Below are 23661 nucleotides of genomic sequence, written 5' to 3' on the forward strand. Positions count from 1 at the left end.
AATAAATCAGTCAGAGAAAGACAGTTATCATATGCTTTTACTCATATGTGGAATTTGAGAAGCTTAGCAGAAGACAATGAGGGAAGGGAAGGGGAAAAAATAGTTTCAAACAGAGAGGGAGGCAAACCATAAAATGCTCTTAAATACAGAGAAGACACTGAGGGTTGATGGGGAGAAGGTATGGGAGAGAGGAGAAAATGGGTGATGGGCAATGAGGAGGGCACTTGTTTGGATGAGCACTGGGTGTTGTATGTAAGTGATGAATCATGGGAATGTATTACCAAAGCCAACAGCACACAGTATACACTTTATGTTAGGTAACTTGACAATAAATTATATTAATTAATTAATTTTAAAAACAAAAAAAGTTGTCTTAGAAAGTAATACATATAAATCTATGATATATGCAATGAGACAATGACACAACCAATTTAAAAAAGTAAGCCTGCCACAATGCTTTTCATTTGCATCTACTGCTTACTAATGAGGCTAAGAATCTTTTCCTATTTATCATACACTCCAATTTTCTCTTGTTTAAAAACCTTTAGAATCTCCAGTTCTACCTCACATACTCCAACCTCTCCCCTCATCTATATGTAAGAATCTGCTCTTAAAACAGTGTCGAGGTTCCTCAAAAAGTTAAAAATAGACCTTACGACACAGTAATCATCCTACTGGGTATTTACCCAAAGAATACAAAAACATGAATTCAAAGGGATACATGCACCCCTATGTTTACAGCAGCAATATTTACACTAACCAAATATGGAAGCAACCCAAGTGTTCCTTAATAGATGAATGGAAAATGAAGATGTGGTGTGTATATACAATGAAATAGTATATGAAAATGAAAAAAAATGAAATGTCATTTGCAATGACATGGATAGAGCTAGAAAGTATAATGCTAATAAGTCAGCAGAGAAAGACAAATACCATATGATGTCACTCATACATGGAATTTAAGAAATAAAACAAATGAGCAAAGGAGGGAATAAAAGACAGACAAAGAAACAGACTCTTAATTACAAAGAACTAATGGTGACCAGATGGGAGGGGGTTGGGGGTGGCTTAACGAGGTGACAGAAATTAAGGAGTGCGCTTAAAATGAGCACAAGGTGATATATGAAACTATTCAATTACTATATTGTATACCTAAAACTAATATAACACTGTATGTTAACTAACTTTAATTAAAATAAAAACTTAAAAGATTCTGCTCTTTATCCCAAAACCTATGCTACATAATTTTCAAAGTATTCCTCAATAGCCAAAACACATTTTTCAGACCCTAGTGCTAGATGTCACTATCTTACTATGAAAACCAATAATCCTCCTATTAAAACATATCTAATACTATTTACCTAAGAAGCTGTTGTATGAGCTGAACCAGAGGTAAACATTGTTTTCCAGAAGATTCATAGATCCCAGTATTAATAAGATCTTTATCCAATGGAGTCCTACTTCTATGAAATGTTGAGGCATTGGCTTCCTGTTCATCAATTTCTTTTTCCTTCTGTGCTTCTTTTTTGGCTTCCATATCCTGTAATCCATAAAACAAAAACTGGTTATCAGTTATCTTAGTAGCAAGTATGAATACATCATGAGCTGAGCCCTAATCTCACAGCCTAGATGTCCCAGCCTCTGTGCACTAACTCACAAACCACTTGATGAATGGGCCCACATCCACTTGCGGGAAACCCCATTGCTCAGGTGCTCCGTTTCTAAACAGACTATTTGTCCTATAAATCCATTATCCAGGCTGCCATTGCTGACAGTCTCCAGGTTCCTTCTGTAAAGCGTCTAAAATCTTTACTCCTGCTACTGGATCTAAGAAATACCTAATGTGATCTGCCCCCTACTCCCACACACAGTCTATCTATTTTGTAAACATGAAGAAAGAACTCAAGAATGAGAGGATATATTCCCAACTCGTGTATCCAATAGGAGACATATGTCTAGAATAAAGAATTCTCACAACTCAATAATTAAAAGATAATTAAGTTAAAAATAAGTAAATGATTTGAATAGATGTATCTTCAAAGATGATATATAAGTGGCTAATAAGCACATGAAAAGATGTTCGACATCATTAGTCATCATGGAAATTCACATCTGTTAGGATGGCTATAATAGAAAAGTTGAACAGTAGCAAGCACTGACAAGGACGTGGAGAAATCAGAACCCTCATACATTGCTGCTGGGAATATAAAGTGGCACAGCCATTTAAGAAAAAACATCTGGCCATTCTTCAAAACATTAAACACAGAGATACTATAAAACTCAACACCACTCCTAGGCATACACCCATAAGAAAAAACATTTTGAAAAAAAAATCTGTCCACACAAAACCTATATACAAATGTTCACAACAGCATTATTCATAATAACTTAAAAGTAGAAACAACTAAATGTCCATCAGCTGATGAATGGATAAACAAAATGTGCTATGCCATACAATGGAATATTACTTAGCAATTTTAAAAAATGAAGTATGACATGAATGAACTTTGAAAACACTAGGCTAAGAAGCCAGACACAAAAATTCACATATTGTATAAATCCACATGAAATATCCAGAGCTAGAAATTCTTTAGGAGACAGAGAGTAGATTAGTGCTTGTCAATGGTTGAGAGGAGTAGGAACAGGGGATGTGACTGTTAAGAGGCACAGAGTTTCCTTTTGGAGTAATGAAAATGTTCTGAAATTACTGATGATGATGGGTGCACAACTCTGCGAATATACAAAAACTACTGAATTATACACTCTAAAAGGGTGAATTTTATAGTATGTGAATTAGATCTCAATAAAGCTATTATTTTTTTTAAAAAAGGCAGAAAACAAAAATAGAAGGTTTCTTTGCTAGTCAAACACAACCAATACTCCTAAGGACTTCTTATATACCACGCATTGTTCTAGTACCCAAATTTACTGTGAAAAGGCAAAAAAAAAAAAAGTCCTTTTCTTTCTAATGGCAAAACCCAAAAGAGTCTAAACACCAATAATCCATCCCAGTCCTTGAGGGGTACAGGGATGAAGACTTAATCTCAGTGGTGGGAAGGGTAAGAAGGCAACATAAATCAGAAAAATGAATAATGTGCATATTTTTAATCCAGCACAATTTCATTTCAATTTCTAGAATTCTTTCCTAGTAATCATTCTTATACTCTTTATTCAATGACTTATAATCCATAAGAATATACTTAAAGGTGCCTGGGTGGCTCAGTCAGTTAAGCATCCAACTCCTGATTGTGACTCAGGTCATGATCTCACAGTTCTTGGTATCAATCCCCACATTGGGTTCTGCACTAACAGCATAGATCCTGCTTGGGATTTTCTCTCTCCTCTTTCTCTGTCCCTTCCCCCACTCATGCACACTCTTTATCAAAATAAATTTAAAAGCATTTTTAAAAAGAATATAATAAATAATTATAGTAGTAAAAATGTCTAAAACCTAAATGGTCAATAATATTTATAAAAAATAAAAAGGAATATGAAGGAATTCCTTTTCACAAGACAGATTTCCCCAAAGCAACAGAACAAATGGATATAGTAAAATATACAACATAGAAAACATGGCAACCTGATGAGTAAAAAGGATGCGAATTGATATATCATTGAAACTAATTCTAGCCCCATAATCAGTATGATTAATAAATATCTGCATCTTCAAAAGTCTGAAAGACAATACAACAAAAATATTAATATTGGCATCTTAACAATTCTTAAATATGATGTTTTTGTTTATGTCTTTCTGTAGCTTTATAACAATTTTGCTTTAAAATAAATAGCCTTTTAGTTATCTTTTAGGCTTCTTTTTTTTTTTTAATTTTTTTTTAATTTATTGCTAGGAGAGAGAGAGACAGCGTGAGCAGGGGAGGGTCAGAGAGAGAGGGAGACACAGACTCTGAAACAGGCTCCAGGCTCCGAGCTGGCAGTCAGCACAGAGCCCGACGCGGGGCTCGAACCCATGAACCGCGAGATCATGACCTAAGCGAAAGTCGGACGCTTAACCGACTAAGCCACCCAGGCGCCCCTAGGCTTCTTAATATATAGATCACAATCTATGTCCTTTCTACCTCTGCAACACCCTCCATCACCTGAAAAGTCCCTCCCTCTCTCCAGCAGGAAGTGAGGAATAAATATCTGCTAACTAAATTAATGGGTTCTAAAAATACCACTTGGGTCATGTCTGGCCCACCCGTGGACTGCCTCTGCCTGTTCTCTGTCAGGGCTTCCATCAGGTAAGCTGTCACACAGAGCTGTGTGGCGGAGAAGAAGAAAAGGAAGAGGCTTGCAGTTAGCAAACCTACCACTCACTAGTCCCAACACCTTAGTAAATCACTATACTTTTGTAGTACTTATGTCCACAACTATAAAATGGAATTTTAAACCACTTTTTCCACTCAACACAGATGACAAAGTTAAAAGAGAAAATGAAAGAGTACCCAGCATAGTACCTGGAAAATAATAGCTATACAAAGAACTACAGTTGTTCCTTATGTTATATATATGATTTCTTCTACCTTGTTTTCAAATCAAAGTACTTAGGTATGTTTTCAAAGACATTTTTAATATATTTACTTCATCTAATTTTATCAGTGTTAGTTTTTTTGTGTCTCCCTCTCTCTCTGACCCTCCCCTGCTCATGCTGTCTCTCTTTCTCTCAGAAATAAATAAAAACATTAAAAAAAAATTTTTTTTAAAGTAGCTCTGTAGAATGAAAAATAATCAAATGTCTATCAACAGGAGAATGGATAAACAAACAGTGCCGTAATCATACAATGAAATACTCCTCAATGGTAAAAACAACAAGTTTTTGAGATGAGTCTGAAAATTATCAATGTAAAATAAAGCAGACATAAAATAGTACATACTATATGATTCCATTTATGTGGCATTCAGAACTGACAAAACTAATTTAATCTGAGAGAGGATGGAAGTCCTAGCTTGAAGTGCAAAGAGGTACAATGGCACTTTCTAGAGTAATGGAAATGATTCATAGTATGATTAGGTTATCTGTCACATTCATTTAAATAGATAAAAAATGGGTATATTTTATCATACTTAATATCTAAAGTTTAACTAATAAAATAAAAAAGGGTTTAATTACAGAAAATATTTGGATGTTACTAACCATTTTATGGTTCAATTTTTCAATAATTCTAGCAAAATGTTGTTATTTCTTCATCTGACTACAGTGTTTCAATCTCAGCTTACTGACAGGTAAAATTTGCATCTGTCAGCTCACATACATACTCCTAGAACCATACCTGAATTTCTGCAGTAATGGCTGCATTTAAGGCCGACTCTAAGCCTCCATCAGCCATCAAGCTGCCCACCAGAAGATCAATCATGAATCGACGACCTGGACTTATGTTTACTTCATTGCCTGAAACTGGAAAAGGAAAGTGTTTTTGACAATGGGAGGTAAGTGCCAACACCCTTTGGCACTCGTATGCACCCACCACTCCACCCCATCCCTAAACCCACCTGCACAGGGCAGGAGAGCAGAGAGCGCCCGGGCCCTTTCCTCAGCGGTGGGGAGAAGCACAGACCACCCGCTCTGTAGCACAGCCTGGGCAGCTGCCTGCACAGTGCTTAGCACACCCGCACTGCTGGCCAGAGCCACCACGGTCTGTTTCAGGCTGTTGAGGAGGACACTGCCCAGACCTAAACCAAGGAATTCTGGGTCAACCTGGTGACTAATGGCAGCATGCAACTGAAAGGAGAAAAATAATTTTAATTTAGAAATCTTAAAAACAAGTGTATTTCAAATCTTGTTGAAGATTATATAATACCTCAAATTGATTTTTACTCAAATAATAAAAGAAAAACTTCTGATATATAAATTTTTTAACTAGAATAAAAAATTTTACTCATACTAGTTGAGAGTCCATGTTAAGGTATTTTTAAGAGGAATTTTTTAAACCTACTATAAATACAAATATGGAAGAGCTCAAGATCAACAGAGAGGTTAAATCATGTGTAAATAGCAACCTCTACCCCACCCCCAACCATCTGCACCAAATACAGAGAAATAGTGAGTATAATACAACCAAAAAGCTGTTAAAAGATTCAGGGGCACCTGGATGGCTCACTCAATTGAGCATCTGACTTCGGCTCTCAGGTCACGGCAATGCAGTTTGAGAATTTGAGCCCCACATTGGGCTCACTGCTGTCAGTGCCCAGCCTGCTTTATATCCTCTGTTCCCCTCTCTCTCTGCCCTCTCTTAACAATAAACATTTAAAAAATGTTTTAAAAAAGATTATATAGTTAGGGTGAGCGCATACAAGGAAGTTCCTCAAGGGCCAAACCAGAACTCACAGAGATATACAGAGCAGGAGCCAAGAGGTTCTGGGCTCTAAGAACAGATCAAGGCCTTGGGGCATGAGATCCCAATTGCCCATTACAGCCCACTGAACATGAACTTCCTGCAGAAGTTTGGGAGCCACTGAAATTCACCCAACTATTGCCAGCCAGGGCTTAAAGACAGCACTGTCCATAAAGGCTTTGGGTAGAAAGAAACCCCACAATAAACCAGAGACTTGACAGATGTAAAATCTGCCCTGTGAGCAGATGTGAAATCAAATTTATACCAACCATTTAGGTTCACATATCACAAGTCAAGAACTGAACACCAAAACTCATCTGGAGACTGAGAAACTCATGACACTTCAGAGACACAATACAAAACTGCCCTCTGGGTACATCGCCATAGCCAAAGGCAAAGGGATACCCCTAGCAAAGCTTCCCCTGAAAGTGGTGTTGCAGTCAGAAAGGAGAAGCCATACTAGGTCACCACAAGGGAGAATCAAAGACAGAGCTCTTATAAGAGGCAAAACTCACGCCCCAAGGCAGCAACAAAAACAATGGAATAAATCTACCAAAAAAAAAAAAAGAAAATGTTCTTAGAGATCAAGGAAGGAACAGAACCCAGAAGAATATAATGAACAAAATGAAAGCCTTGAAAAAGATCCAAATATAAATTCTAAAAATGAAAAAAACAGCTATAAGAATAAAAACCTCAAAGCAGAAGTATGAAAAGCCTGGGCCCAGGTTCCAGGCCCTTGAGGCCATGAGGATCTGATCTGGGCCACATTCCTGAAGCTCTCTCTGTGTCCTCATCTGTGCAATACACATCAGGGCTCCTAACTCTCAGATGAGTGGCACACTGATTTAATGAATTAATGCACATAATGCAGTGATCATACAAGTATTTATTTTAAAAATGGACAATTCAAAAATATGGAACATTCAGCTAAAGAAAGGATTTGGGAACTAAGAGAGCACTGAATGAAAAACCAGAAGGCAGAATGGAAAGACAGAAAGTGAACATTATAAAAGATAAAAAGATTTTTAAAATATCAAAGAAGTTTTGTGATTCTCAGGAAGACAACGGAAGTTCAACATACACTGAGAAGTAGATTAAAAAATAGATAGGGGCGCTTGGGTGGCTTAGTCGGTTAAGCGTCCGACTTTCGCTTAGGTCATGATCTCGCGGTTCGTGGGTTCGAGCCTGGTATGGGGCTCCACGCTGACAGCAAAAAGTCTGCTTGGGATTCTCTATCTCTTCTCCCTCACTTGCTCTCGCTCTCAAACTAAATAAGTAAACTTAAGAAAAAACCGTTTTTGGAAACTTGACCAAGAGAGAACTAATAGGGGTGTCTGGGTGGCTCAGTTGGTTAAGCATTCAACTTCAGCTCAGGTCATGATCTCGTGGCTTCTGAGTTCATGCCCCATATTGGGCTCTGTGCTGGCAGCTCAGAGCCTGGAGCCTGCTTTGGATTCTGTGTCTCCCTCTCTCTCTGCTCCTCCCCTGCTCATGCTCTGTCTCTCTCAAAAATAAACAAACATTTTAAAAAAAGAGAGAAATAATAAAATGAAGAATAAACTTACACAAACATATCAGAACACCTAAATTCAAATACACTAGTAATCACCAAAATTGTAAAAAAATTAAATTCATCTAAAAAGTAAAGATCCTCAATTTGGATTGTTTTTAAGAATTAAGCTTTCTAAGTGAATTTTTTGAATGATGCAATTAAAACATAAGGACCTAGAAAGAGAGAATAAAGAACAGGAAAACATATGTCACCAGGTAAATGTAGGCCAAAAGGAACTGAATCTAAAACAACACGTACGAGGTCTTTCTCCATAGCACTTACCAGAATAGCAACATTCCTACAAACCATGGGAAGCAACAAACAACTGGGTGGTTTCATGGAAGGAACTACAGAGGCCTTAATAAATGAGCTCCTCTAGAAGACTTTTGGGAAAGAGAAGTACTCTCCAAACTTCTGCTAATTTGATTAATGCAACTAAACACTAAATTCAGCTGAATGCTTTTTATTTTTTATTTTTTTAAATAATTTATTGTCAAGTTAGCTAACATACAATGTATACAGTGTAGTCTTGGCTTCAGGAGTAGATTCCCATGCATCATCATTTACATCGGCTGTGTGCTTTTTAGAAACCAAGGCAAAAAGGGGACAGAAAAAGAGGGGGACATGATGGGTTACACAGAAATCATTGTATTATAAAGGGGAAAATTACTTTGTTGAGAAAAACTAGTCTCTTGATATTCAGTCATGGGTTTTTATTGCCAAGAGAAATATGACCAAATAGTTCACCTAGTTTTTTTTTAAAAAAGAAAAAAAAAAACCCAAAAGAATGAAAGAAAGGAAGGAAGGAAGTATTTTTGTAGGTTTTCTTATTTTGACTTTTCACCTTAACCTTCCCTGTGACAAAGTGGAAGAAGACAAGCTTATGGAGTTGAGCTTTCATACTCCAGAGGAGAGACTGTCTAGCACATCCACTGGTCTCTCAATTATCCATTATCTCACTCAGTTGTTTCTCCACACACAACAGTAAATTCATGATTGATTCCATGATGAATGCAAACAAGCTGATTATTGCAGAAATAAAATAATCCATATATACTTTCACCCTGAATGTCAAGACTGACTTCCAGAATAAATATAACTAGACTCATTTTTTTAAGCCCCATACATATTGCATATCATAATCTAAATAATTGAACCTAAATACTTTAAATACTTTATAGTTTTCATTAGCAGTTCAATTAACAAGCTGAAATTCATACCCTTCAATACACATAAATATTATTACAAATACCTAAGACACAAAGGGAAGGAGAGGAAAGGAACTCATTAATACCTGAAGTCGTAGAAGATTCAGTGTTGCCACAGCCATGCACTCTTTCTCTTGAGGTGGGGGCCAGTCAGCAGTGCCGTCCATTCCCTCACTCACCTGCCGTAGTAGGAGGTCCAGCTGCTCAAAAGTCATTGAGCAGATGTCTACTACAAAAGGGACACGGAGGCCAATGGACCACTCAGAACAAGATGACCAAGCAAAACTCTATTGAAGAAACAAAAGAACCTAAAGTGAATTCACACATTCAGCTCTTGGACTGATTCACAGAAGAGATTCACCATTACAAATTATGAAGATGCCTTAAATTATTACTTATTTGTACCTCTAATTGTCCCCAATATAAATGCACTTTCATAGCTGTCTAGCTCACACACTATCAGCTTCCAATCTTCTCTCTCATTTTAGGACCCAATTTCATTGTGCCACAAATAAAAAGATAAAAAGGTTAAAATCTCTTTACTCTCAAAATTATTAATGCACACTAATAGGTAACAGTAAAGATCATAATCCACTTGAACAGTTACAAATAACTGTAAACAATGAAAGATTAAGTATATTTAATCTCTAGAGCAACCACTAAAAAAAATACACAAAGAGACAACTCAGTAAGTTAAAATGGAGTACTAAAAATTATTCAAATAACCCAAAATAAGTCACGAAAAGATAAAGGAATAAAAAAGGAGAGCAAACAAAAACAATGGTAGAAGTAAATCTAACTTATAAATATTTGCATTAAATTTAAATGGTCTAAACATATTAACAAAAAGTAGAAATTCTCAGGAGGTATAAAAAACAAAATCTTTGAGGGAAGATGGTAGAGAAACAGGAGACTCTGTACTTCCCGACAACATTTCTCAAACAAAGAAGGGCTGACGCCAAAGGACTCTCAACCCCAAGAGTCTGGAAGGAAAGGAGTCGGAGTCTACTAGGAAGATGGCCTCATAGCATGAGTGCAAACTGGGGGAGATAAAAACAGGCCAGAACACAGAGGTGCAGAGAGGGGAGGGAGCCCCTTCTGCACAGAGACAAAGGGAAGAGAAAGAGCGGATGGGGAAGTGTAAATCTGTACCTGGAGAAGAGAAAAACCTTGGCCAGGGGATGGCAGGCCAGGAAGGAATGGCAGAAAATATTCGATGTGATAACCATAAAAAATATGCAGCCAAGAATCCTTTTTTCAGCAAGCCTGTCATTCAGAATAGGAGAGATAAAGGTTTTCCCCAACAAACAAAAACTGAAGGAATTCATGACTACTAAATCAGCCCTATAAGAGATCCTAAGGGAGACTCTGTGAGGGAATTGTTGCAAGGAACACAAAGTACCAGAGACACCACTACAAGCATGAAATGTACAGATAACACAATGACTCTAAAACCATATTTTTCAAAAATAACACTGAATGTAAATGGACTAAATGCCCCAATCAAAAGACACAGGGTATCAGAATGAATAAAAAAACAAGACCCATCTATTTGCTGTCTACAAACGGCTCATTTTAGACCTGAAGACACCTTCAGATAAAAAGTGAGGGGATGGAATAAAAAAAATTTTTTTAATTAAAAAAAAAAAAGCAAGGGGATGGAAAAATATGTATCATGCTGCTGGAAGTCAAAAGAAAGTTAGAGTAGCCATACCTATATTCGACAAACTGGACTTTAAAGTAAAAGCATTAACAAAAGATAAAGAAGGGCATTATATAATAATTATAGGGTCTATCCACCAGGAAGAGCTAACAATTATAAATATCTATGCACCATATATGGGAGTACCTAAATACATGAAACAATTAATTACAAATGGAATCAATCTTATGGATAAGAATGTACTAATAGCAGGGGACTTTAATACTCCACTTACAGCAATGGAGAGATCAATTAGACAAAAATCACTAAAGAAACAATAGACTTGAATGACACATCGGACCAGATGGATCTGACAGAAATATTTAGAACTCTACATCCTGAGGCCAGGGAATTCACTTTCTTCTCAAGTGTGCATGGCACATTCTCCAAGATAGATCACATACTGGGTCATAAAGCAGCCCTCAATAAATATAAAAGAATCGAGATCATACCATGCACACTTTCAGATCAAAATGCTATGAAACTTGAAATCAATCACAGGAAAAAGTCTGGAAAACCTCCAAAAACAGGGAAGTTAAAGAACACTCTACTAAAGAATGAATGGGCCACAGCAATAGCACTGCTAGGAATTTACCTAAGGGATACAGGAGTGCTGATGTATAGGGGCACATGTACCCCAATGTTCATAGCAGCACTCTCAACAATAGCCACAACATGGAAAGAGCCTAAGTGTCCATCAACGGATGAATGGATCAAGAAGATGTGGTTTATCTATATAATGGAATACTACATGGCAATGAGAAAGAATGAAATCTGGCCATGTGTAGCAACATGGATGGACCTTGACGGTGTTATGCTTAGCGAAATAAGTCAGGCAGAGAAGGACAAATACCATATGTTTGCACATATAGGAGGATGAGGAGGAAGTTAACGGAGGACCATGAGGGAGAAGAAGGGGGAAGATAGTGGGGTAGGGGGAGAGAGGCAAACCATGAGAGACTCTTGAATGCTAAGAACAAACAGTACTGATGGTTGTGAGGGTAAGGGAAGAGATGGGCATGGAGGAGGGCACTTGTGGCGATGAGCACTGGGTGTTATATGGAAACCAACTTTACAATAAACTATTTGTAATAAATAAATAAATAAAATAAAAATTTAACTTTCAAAAAAAAAAAAATGAATGGGCCAATCAGGCAATTAGAGAAGAAATTTAAAAATATATGGAAACAAATGAAAATGAAAATACAGCTATGCAAACTCTATGGGATGCGCAAAGGCAGTCTTAAGAGGAAAGTACATTGCACTCCAGGCCTATTTCAAGAAACTAGAAAAAGCGCAAATACAAAATCTAACAGTGCACCTAAAGGAACTAGAATGAGAGCAACAAGAGCACCCCAACCTAGCAGAAGAAAAGAAATAATAAAAATCAGGTCAGAAATAAACATAGAATCCCAAAAAACAGTTGAATAGATCAATGAAACCAAGAGTTGGTTTGTTGAAAAAATAAACAAAATTGACAAGCCTCTAGACAGAATCATGAATGAAAAAGGAATTATTACAACCAATCCCTCAAAAATACAAGCAATCATCAAGGTACATTATAAAAAATTTTATGCCAACAAACTGGACAACTTAGAAGAAATAGACAAATTCCTAAACACACACTCATTACCAAAATTCACATGGGAAAAGATAGAAAATCTGAACAGACCCATAACTAGTGGAGAAACTAAATCAGATACCAAAAATCTCCCAACAAGTAAGAGCCCTGGGTCAAAAGCCTTCCCTGGGGAATTCTACCAGACATTTAAATCAGAGTTAATACCCATTCTTCTCAAGTTACTCCGAAAAAAAGAAATGGAAGGAAAACTTCTGGACTCATTCTACGAAGCCAGCATCACTTTGATTCCCAAGCCAGACAGAGACCCAGCAAAAAAAGAGAACTACAGGCCAATATCCTTGATGAATATGGATGCAAAAATCCTCAACAAGATACTAGCAAATTGAATTCAACAGCATATAAAAAGAATTGTCCACCATGATCAAGTGGGTTTCATTCTTGGGTTGCAAGCCTGGTTCAATATTTGCAAATCAATCCATGTGATACATCACATTAACAAAGGAAAAGATAAGAACCATATGATCTTGTCGATAGATGCATTTGACAAAATACAGCATCCTTTCTTAATAAAAACCCTCGAGAAAGTCGGGATAGAAGGAACTTACGTAAACATCATAAAACCCACTTATGACAGCCCACAGCTAACATCAACCTCAATGGGGAAAAACTGAGAGCTTTCTCCCTGAGATCAGGAACACGACAGGCATGTCCACTCTCACCACTATTGTGCTGTAGTGCAGGAAGTCCTATCTGCAGCAATCAGACAACAAAAGGAAATCAAAGGCATCAGAATTGGCAAAGAAGAAGTCAAACTTTCACTTTTCGCAGACGACATGATACTCTACATGGGAAACCCGCAAGACTCCACAAGAAGCCTACCAGAACTGATCCAAGAATTCAGCAACGTTGCAGGGTACAAAATCAACATACAGAAATCGGTTGCATTTTTATACACCAATAATGAAGCAACAGAAAGAGAAATCAAGAAATTGATCCCATTCACAATTGCACAAAAAACCATAAAATACCTAGGAATAAATCTAACCAAAGATGTAAAAGATCTGTATGCTGAAAACTATAGAAAACTTATGAAGGAAATTGAAGAAGACACAAAGAAATGGAAAACATTCCATGCTCATGGATCAGAAGAAATATTGTTAAAATGTCTACACTACCCAAAGCAATGTATTCATTTAATGCAATCCCTATCAAAATTGCACCAGCATTTTTCTCAAAGCTAGTACAAACCATCCTAAAATTTGTATGGAACCACAAAAGACCCCGAATAGCCAAAGTAATCTTGAAGAAGAAAACCAAAATGGGAGGCATCACAATCCCAGACTTCAGCCTCTACTACAAAGCTGTCATCATCGAGACAGTAAGGTATTGGCACAAAAACAGACACACAGTCCAATGGAATAGAATAGAAAACCCAGAATTGGACCCACAAATGTATGGCCAATTAATTTTGACAAAGCAGGAAAGAGTATCCAATGGAAAACAGACAGCCTTTTTAACAGATGGTGCTGGGAGAACTGGACAGTAACATGCAAAAGAATGAAACTAGATCACTTTCTTACACCATACACATAAGTAAACTCAAAATAGATAAAGGACCTGAATGTGAGACAGGAAACCATTAAACACTAGAGGAGAAAGCAGGAAACAATCTCCTTGATCTCAGCCGCACCAATTTCTTACTTGACACATCTCCAAAGGCAAGAGAATCAAAAGCAAAAATGAATTATTGGGACCTCATAAAGATTAAAAGCTTCTGCATGGCAAAGGAAATAATCGATAAAACTAACAGGCAATCGATGGAATGGGAAAAGATAGTTGCAAATGACATCTCAGATAAAGGGCTATTATCCAAAATCTATAAAGAACTCACCAAACTCCACACGCGAAAAACAAATAATCCAGTGAAGACATGGGCAGAAGACATGAACAGACACTTCTCCAAAGAGGACATCCAGATGGCCAACAGACACATGAAACAATGCTCAGCGTCACTCATCATCAAGGAAATACACATCAAAACCATACTGAGATACCACCTCACGCCAGTCAGAGTGGCTAAGATGAACAAATCAGGAGACTATAGATGCTGACGAGGATGTGGAGAAACGGGCAACCTCTTACACTGTTGGCGGGAATGTAAACTGGTGCAGCCCCTCTTGAAAAGTGTGGAAGTTCCTCAAAAAATTAGCAACAAAACTCCCTTATGACCCAGCAATAGCAGTGCTAGGAATTTATCCAAGGGATACAGGAGTGCTAATGCATAGGGGCATATGTACCCCAATGATCACAGCAGCAGTTTCAACCGTAGCCAATCATGTAAAGATCCTAAATGTCCATCAAGTGACGAATGGATCAAGAAAATGTGGTTTATATAGACAATGGAATTAGTATGATATAAATATAAAATTTTTATTAAGTTTATTTTGAGAGAGTACGCATGTGAGTGGGGGATGGGCACTCATGGCATTGCCAAAGAATGAAATGAGGCCATTTGTAGCAATGTGGATGGCACTTGAAGGTGTTATCCTAAGAGAAATAAGTCAGGCAGAGAAAGACAGATATCATATGTTTTCACTCATATGTGGAACAGGAGAAACTTAACAGAGGACCATTGGGGAGGGGAAGGTGGAAAAATAGTTAAGGAGAGGGAGGGAAGCAAACCATAAGAGACTCATAAACACTGAGAACAAACTGAGGTTGATGCGGGTGGGGGAGAGGGGAAAAGGGGTGATAGGCATTGAGGAGGGCATTTTTTGGGATGAGCACTGGGTGTTATTTGAAAACCAACTTGACAATAAACTATAATTTAAAGAAAAAACAAAGAAAATCAAAATCTAACTATATGGTATCAACAAGATATCTACCTCAAATATAACGATTAAAAAAGGGCTAAGTAAAGGAATAGAAAATGGCTATATCAATATCAGACAAAGCAAACCTCAGAGGATGGAAATTACCTGGGCTAACCAGAGACATTATATAATGATAAAAAGGTCAATTCACAAGAAGACAGAACAATGTTGAATGATATGCACGTAACAACAGAGCCACAAAACATGGCAGTAAAAACTGACAGAAACGAAAGAATAAATAAATCCAAACATATAGTTGAAGACAGCAAAACTACTTGCCTAATAACATAGAAGAGAAAATCAGTAAACCTTTAAAAGAAATGAATAAAATCATCAATGAACTAGTTCAAACTGACACTTACTAGAATACTCAACCACAATGGAAAACAGTCAAATTTAGAATATTAAATAGAAAATATTTCTTAACTATATAAAAGAATTGAAATCACAGAATATATTCTCTGAGCATAATAAAATTTAGCTTCTTAGAAACCAACAACAGGGGGCGCCTGGGTGGCTCAGTGGGTTAAGCATCTGACTTTGGCTCATAGTTCATGGATTCGAGCCCCACATCAGCTCTGTGCTGACAGCTAGCTGGAGCCTGCTTCAGATTCTGTATCTCCTTTTCTCTCTGACCCTTCCTTGCTCATGTGCGTGCTCGCTCGCTCTCTCTCTCTCTCAGAAATAAAATGTTAAAATTTTTTTAAAATAAAAAGATTAAAAAAAGAAACCAACAGAAACTATAAGTCAAAAAGTATAACTAGATGTAAATAACTAGAAAACTCTCTAAGCATTTGAAAATTAAACAACAGGTTTCTGCATTCCAAGCCATTAAAAATGGCTACATTTTGATTCTAAGTAGACTGCAAAGAGTTAAGTATCTTTATGGTGAAACCTACAGCAGCCACTAAAAAGAAACTATGTAAAGAAATAAAGTCAAATTCAAAATAAATAAAGTTAAATGGAATCCTAAAAAATGTTCATATACTCCAAAAAAGGTAGGAAAAGCACTACAGAGGAATAATAGAACAGACAAAAGCCAACAAGAAAATGGAAGACCCAAATCTATGTATGTCAAAAATTAGAGTGAATGTAAATGATCTAAATATACTAGTTAAAAGACAGATTGACTCAAGAATGTTTTTTTAAAAACTGCACCTATACACAGTACCCATGAAACTCACTATATACATAATGATACATGCAGGTTAAAAGTAAAAGATGTAAACCTAACAAAACATGTCGAAGACTTAGATACTGAAAATGCTGATACATTTATCAAATCAAAGAAAATGTACATAAACGTCTAGACACACCACTTTCATTGTTTGGAAGACTAAATATAGCAAAACTGCCAATTCTCCAAAAACTGATAACGGGTTTAACACAATTGCTATTAAAGTCCAAGCAAGATATTTTTGCTGATATAGACAAGACTATTCTAAACTTCATATGGAAAGGAAACGGAACTAGAATATAGACTTCTTATATAACCTCAGTAAACAAGACCCATGGTATTGGCAAATTCTGACGAATCTTATTTCAATTAAAAAAATTTTTTTTCAGGGCAAATGAGTGGCTCAGTCTGTTAAGCGTCCAACTTCAGCTCAGGTCATGATCCCGTGGTTCGTGGGTTCAAGCCCCACGTCAGCCTCTGTGCTGACAGCCAGCTCAGGGCCTGGAACATGTTTCAGATTCTGGGTCTCCTTTTTTCTCTGACCCTCCCCTGCTCATGCTGTCTCTCTCTCTCTCTCTCAGAAATAAATAAAATATTTAAAAAAATTTTTTCAATTTTAAAATAATGGAAAAGTTACAGTATGAAAACACTACTTGAATAAAAAGTGAGGAGCTGTTGTTGGGTGGCTCAGTAAGTAGTTAACACTTAGTCTGACTCTTGATTTCAGTTCAGGTCATGAACTCAAAGTTCATGGGATCGAGCTCCGCATTGGGTTCCGCACTAGGCATGGAGCCTGCATAAAATACTCTCTCTCCCATGCTCTCTCTGCCCTTCCCCTACTCACATGCGTGCTCTCTCAAAATAAACTTAATAAAAACTTTACATTAAAATCAGACAAACAGACTTCAGAGCAAAGAAAAATAAGGATAAAGGGGGCATACTGCATAATGCCCTTGGTCAATCCATCAAGATGACAAAGCAAACCTAAATGTGTATACATGTTTTATAAAAAGCTTCAAAATCTATAAAACAAGAACGACAGATCCATCCTAAAATATATGGAATCTCAAGTGACCCCAAATAAACAAGTAATCTTGAAAGAGAGAACAAAACTGGAAACTCAAAATTCCTAATTCAAAGCTTACTACACTACAAAGCTACAGTAATCACAACAGTATGGTCCTGGCATAAAGTACCAATGAAATACTGGTATAAAAACCAATGAAACAGAATGGAAAGTACAGAAATAAGCTGTTGCCTACACAGTAAAATGATTTTTGATAAGTGCCAAGACCATTCAATGGGGAAAGAACAATCTTTTCTACAAATGGTGCTGGGAAAATTACAAAGCAATCAAATTGGATCATTACCTTATACCATATACAAAAATTAACTCAGAGTGGATCAAAGACTAAAACATAAAATAAAAGCTAAAACTATAAAACTATTAGAAGAAAACACTGTGTGAAATCTACATAACAATGGATTTCTTGGATATATATAACACTGAAAGCATAGGCATCATAAGAAAAAATAGACAAACTGGACTTACTCAAAATTAAAGACTTGTGTGCATCAAAAAACACTATCAACAGAATGAAAAGACAAGCACAGAATGGGGAAAAAGAGCTGTAAATCATATACCTAATAAGGGATTAATATCCACAATACATCAAGAACTCCTACAACTCAAAAAAAGAAAAAATTCAAAAAGGGGTAAAGGAGTTAATAGATATTTCCCTAAAGAAGATATACAAATGGTCAAACTCACATAAAAAAAATGCTCAACATCATTTCTATTAGGGAAGTGCAAATCAAAACCACAGTGATACCACTTCATACACACCAAGATGGCGTCAAACAATCAAAGAAAGAAAACCAGAAAATAACCAGTGTTGGCAAAAATATGCAAAAACTGAAACCCTTGTGCATATCTGGTGGGAATGTAAAAATTGTGCAATTGCTATGGAAAACAGCTTGACAGTTCCTCAAATTCCTCGTAATTACCGTATGATCCAGCAATTCTACTCCTAGATATATACTCAGAAACAAACAAACAAATAAACAAAACTGAAAGCAGGGACCCACACAGATACTTTTACACTAACAGTCTTAGTAGCACTATTCACAACAGCCAAAGGTACAAAAAACCCATGGGTCCATCGAAGGAGAAAAGAATGGACTAAATGTTGGATATACATATAATGGATTATTATTAAGCCTTTAAAAGGAATAATATCCTGAAAAATGCTACAACATGGATCAAACCTAAAAACCTTATGCTTTAAAAAAACTTTTTTAATAAAAAAAAAGAAACTTATGCTAAGTGAAACAAGCCAGACACAAAAGATCAAATATCCTACGATTAAACTTTTATGAGGTATCTTGAATAGGCAAATTCAGAAAGTAATAGAAACAGAAAGTAAATTTGGGGTTACCAGAGGCCAAAGGGAAGAGAAAAGGAGAGTAATGTTTAATGGGTACAGAAGTTTTGTTTAAGATGATGACAAAGGTCTGGAGATGGATAACAATTATGGTTACACAATTTCATAAATATAATTAATGTCACTGTATAGTCAACCACAATTTTTTTAATGACCAAAAGCAGTGATATTTAAAGAAATAAAACTGATAGAGCCGAAAGAAATGGAGAAATCCATAATTATACTTGGAAATATCAACACTACTCTCCTAGAACAAGCAGATAGAATATCAGCAAGGATGTAGAACTGAATAATACCATCAATGAACTAGATTTAATGGACATTTATAGAACATTTCACCCAACAACAGCAAAATACATGAACAACAAAATACATAACTCTTTTTAAGCGCGCGCGCGCACACACACACACACACACACACACACCATTCATTTAAGAGAATATATTCTGAGAATAAATCTTAACTCAGAGAAATTTAAATCATATAGTTTGTTCTCTAACCACAATAAAATTAAATTAGAAATCAATAAGAGAATGAAAACGGTAAAATCTCCAAATACTCTGAATTTAAATGACACAATAATACATAAGTTAGAGCAATTCTCAAGAGAAATTAAGAGAGTATTTTGAACTGAACAAAAGGAAAATACATCAAAATGTGTAAGTACAAAATTCACACTACTTAAAGGGAAATTTATAGCATCAAGTGCCTAACTATTACAAAAGAAGAAAAGCCTAAAATTAACCTAAGCTTTGTCTTGAAGAAACTAAAAATAGAAAAGAATGAACCCAAAGCAAGCTGAAGGGGGGAAAATATAGAGAAGAAACCAAAGAAATTGAAAGCAAAAAAGGGGGGGAACCATTTTGAAACTAAAAGTTTGTTAAAAAGATCGATAAAATGGGTAAACATCTAGGCAAAACTGACCAAAAAACCACACACACAAATTACTAATATCTGTAATCAAAGAGAATCTATTACTATAGACCCCAAAGACTTCAAAAGGTTAATAAAATACTAAGAAAATCTTTATACACAAAATTCAGACAACTTAGATGAAATGGAACAACTCCTTGAGTGCCACAAATCAAGTAAACCTGCTCAAGAAGAAACACTCTAATTCTGTATCTATTAAAGAAACAATTTTTACATAAAAATCTTTTGAGAAAGAAATCTGGCTCAGATGGATTCACAAAAAAAAAAATGAAAGAAGAAATAACACTAACTATACACAATCCCTTCTAGAAGACAGCAGAGAAAGGAACACTTTCCAACACTTTTTATGAGGCCAGTTTTACCCGGATAAAAAGACACACACACAGTATAAAACCACAAACCAATTATCTCTGATGACCATCAGCAGAAAAATCTTCAACAATCCACTAGCAAATCAAATAAAGCAATATATAAGAAATAATAATACACTATAACCAAGTGGGGTTTATCTCAGAAATGCAAGGTTTGGTTTATATTTGAAAATCTATTAACGTAGTCTACCATATAAACAGACTAAAGAAGGAAAACTACATGATCCTATCATTTGAGAAGAAAAAAGGCATCTGACAAAATTCAGCATCTACTCAGTATTAAGAAACACTTTCAAAAAAGCAGGAGTTAAAGGAAATTCCCTTAATCTGACAATAAGGCATCTACTAAAAAAAAAAAAAAAAAAAAAGTCCTACAGCTAACATCCTAGCTAATAGTGAAAGAATGCTTTCCCACTACAATCGGGAACAAGGATGTGCCCTCTCACCACTCTTCAACATCATACTGGAAGACCTGGCCAGTATAATAAGGCAAGGGAAAGAAATATGAGAAAAGAAGAATAAAACTGTGTCTATGTAGACAACACAATTGTTTCTGAAGAAAACTCCAGGGAATTGACATGAAGCTCCTAGAATTGAGTTTAGTACAACTACAGGATATAAGAACAATACACACAAGTCAGTGGTATTTCTACTTGTTAGCAATGAGGGATGGGAAACCAAAATTCTACAAAATATCTAACCAAACCATCTACTCAATACCTGAGCAGGTCCACAGGCAATTCCAACTATGTGTTTGGTATCCAGTCCTGGCAGCGCAGCAGGTTCTGGTTTGGTCACACGCAAGGTGTCAAAGTGCTGGCACTGGTCATTGCTGCCCCAGCTATGGACCTCACTGTCCTCAGTCAGAGCCAGGCAGTGGGTGGAGCCTGCAGCCACATCAATTACCTTCTTCCCTAGGAGGAAAGAGTGATACAATTCAACTTCACACCTGACTTCTGTTGTAGATCATTCTGGTCAGGAGGTGTTTAATGTCACTTCTAATTCATCTGCTTCATGTATGTTATTAAATGTTATATATATACATATATATATATATATTTTAATGTTTATTTATTTTTGAGTGAGACAGTCCCGAGCAGGGGGAGGGACAGAGAGAGGGAGACTCAGAATCCAAAGAAGGCTCTAGGCTCTGAGCTATCAGCACAGAGCCCAACACAGGGCTCAAATCCACATACTGCATGATCATTACCTGAGCCATAGCTGGACACTCAGTGGACTGAGCCACCCAGGCACCCCAGAGCTGTTACTTTTTTTCCTCCATATTGAGGTTTTCATAAGAAAGAGAGAAGTGTGTTTTTTTAATATTTATGTTTGAGTGACAGAGACAGAGGCAGAGAGAGAGGGAGACAGAGAATCTGAAGCAGTTTCCAGCCTCTGAGCTGTCAGCACAGAGCCCGACGGAGGGCTCAAACTCATGAGCCATGAGATCACGACCTGAGCCAAAGTTGGACACTTAACCAACTGAGCCACCAGGCACCCCAAGAGAAGTGTATTTTTAATTAATCATTAAATCATATTCTCCTGTCCCAAGATATAATCACGCAAAGTATATTCTTTTTTCCTCATTAAGATTTTCTATTTTTAGAACATTTTAGGATCACAGCAAAATTGAGGAAAAATGCAGAGATTTCCCATATACTCCCCACCCCATGTACAGCCTCCCATGTGTGAATGTTTAATTCTTCGAACACCATTTGTTGAAAAAGCTACTTTTGCTTCATTGTATAGCCTTGGTCCCTTCTCAAAGATAATTAACTATATTTATGTGGGTCTATTTGTGAGCTATTTTGTTCCAATGATCAATTAGTCTATACTGTAATCAATGTCATACTGTCTTGATTACTGTAGCTATATATTGAGTTTTGAAGCTGCATAGTGTCAGTCTTCCAACCTGTTCTTGTCCTTTAATACTGTGTTAGCTATTCTAGGTCTGTTGCCTCTCCACATAAAACTTAGTCTGTCAATACCAATACAAAAACTTGCTGAGATTTTGATTGAGATTGTATTAAATCTATAGATCAAACTGGGGAGAACTGACAATATTCAGTCTTCCTATCCATGAATAAAGAATATCTCTCAATTTATTAGTTCTCCTTTGATTTCATTCATTAGTTTCATAGTTTTCCTCATATGGGTCTTGTACTTACTGTGACACAGTTATACCTATTTACTTCATTTTTTTAATACTAATGTAAATGATAGTATGTATTTATTTCAAATTCCACTTATTTGCTGATAGAAGAACAAGACTTTGTTATATTAACTTTGTATCCTACAACTTTGCTATAATCATTTATTACTTTCAGCTTTTTTGTTGATTCTTTCAGATACTCTACATAGACTTTTATGTCACCTGTGAACAAAGATAATTTTATTTCTTCCTTCTCAATCTGCATACCTTACTATCCTTCTGTTGTCTTACTGCATTAGCTAGAACTTCCAGCATGATTCTGAAAAGACATGGTGAGATGAGACATATTTTCCTTGTACCTGATCTTAGTGGGAAGGATTCAAGTTTCTTACCATTAAGTATGATGTCAGCTGTAGGATTTTTACACATATTCTTTATCAAGTTAAGTTCTCTCCATTCTTAGTTTACTGAGAGTTTTTAATATGAATAGGTATTGAATTTTATCAAGTGCTTTTTCTGTATCTATTGATATGATCATGTGATTTTTCTTATCCTTCTCTTGATTTGATGGATTATATGAATTGATTTTTGGATGCTGAACTAGCCAATCTTGCATATATAGAATAAACTCAAGTGGGGTGGTGAAGTATAATTCTTTCTACACATTGTTGAATTTGATGTGTTAATATTTCATTGGGGATTTTTACATCTATATTCATGAGATATGTTGCTCTGTAATTTAATAATATCTTTCTTTGTCTGGCTCTGGTATTAGGGTAGTACTGGTCTCATAGAGAGTTAAGAAGTATTCCCTTTGGTTCTCTCCTCTGAAAGACATAGAGAATTGGTATAATTTCGTCCTTAAATGTTTAGTAGAATTCACCAGTAAACCTATCTGGGCCTCATGCCTTCTGCAAGTTATTAATTATTGACTCAATTTCTTTAATAGATATAGGCCAATTTAGTTTGTGTATTTCTTCTTGTATGAGTTTTGGCAAATTATGTCTTTTAAGGAATTGGTTCACTTCATCAACATTACCAAATCTGGGGGCATAGAGTTGCTCTTAGTATTCCTTTATCATCTTTATAATGTTCAAAGGATCTGCAGTGATTTCTCTTTCATTTCTGATTGTTAGTAATTTGTGTCCGGTTTCTTTTTTTCTTAGCCTAATTAAAGGCGTATTGATTTTATTAATCTTCTGAAAGAACCAGCATTTGGTTTCCTTGATCTTCTCTATCGATTTTCTGTTTGCATTTTCATTGGTTTCTTCTCCTAATTCTCATTATTTCCTTCCTTCTTATTTTGGATTAAATTTGTTCTCCTTTATCTAGTT

The 23661-nt window shown here is 36.2% G+C and overlaps 1 protein-coding gene across 4 annotated transcripts in view; it reads right to left on the reverse strand.

Moving 5' to 3' along the window:
- Positions 1-23661, reverse strand: part of HERC2 (HECT and RLD domain containing E3 ubiquitin protein ligase 2) — a 273851-nt gene that overhangs the window by 169147 nt on the left and 81043 nt on the right. For 3 of the 4 annotated variants that reach the window (XM_077774615.1, XM_077774614.1, XM_077774616.1), the window contains exons 16-20: positions 20896-21089; positions 9179-9379; positions 5491-5719; positions 5271-5395; positions 1362-1540 (exon numbers count right to left, since the gene is read on the reverse strand). In XM_077774615.1, coding sequence (XP_077630741.1) covers positions 1362-1540; positions 5271-5395; positions 5491-5719; positions 9179-9379; positions 20896-21089 — 928 coding nt within the window. The remainder of the gene's footprint in view (positions 1-1361; positions 1541-5270; positions 5396-5490; positions 5720-9178; positions 9380-20895; positions 21090-23661) is intronic. The other variant, XM_077774617.1, reaches the window with a different exon arrangement.

The sequence above is a fragment of the Crocuta crocuta genome, unplaced genomic scaffold, assembly GCF_008692635.1.
Source record: "Crocuta crocuta isolate KB4526 unplaced genomic scaffold, BGI_CrCroc_1.0 scaffold469, whole genome shotgun sequence".
NCBI lineage: Eukaryota > Metazoa > Chordata > Mammalia > Carnivora > Hyaenidae > Crocuta > Crocuta crocuta.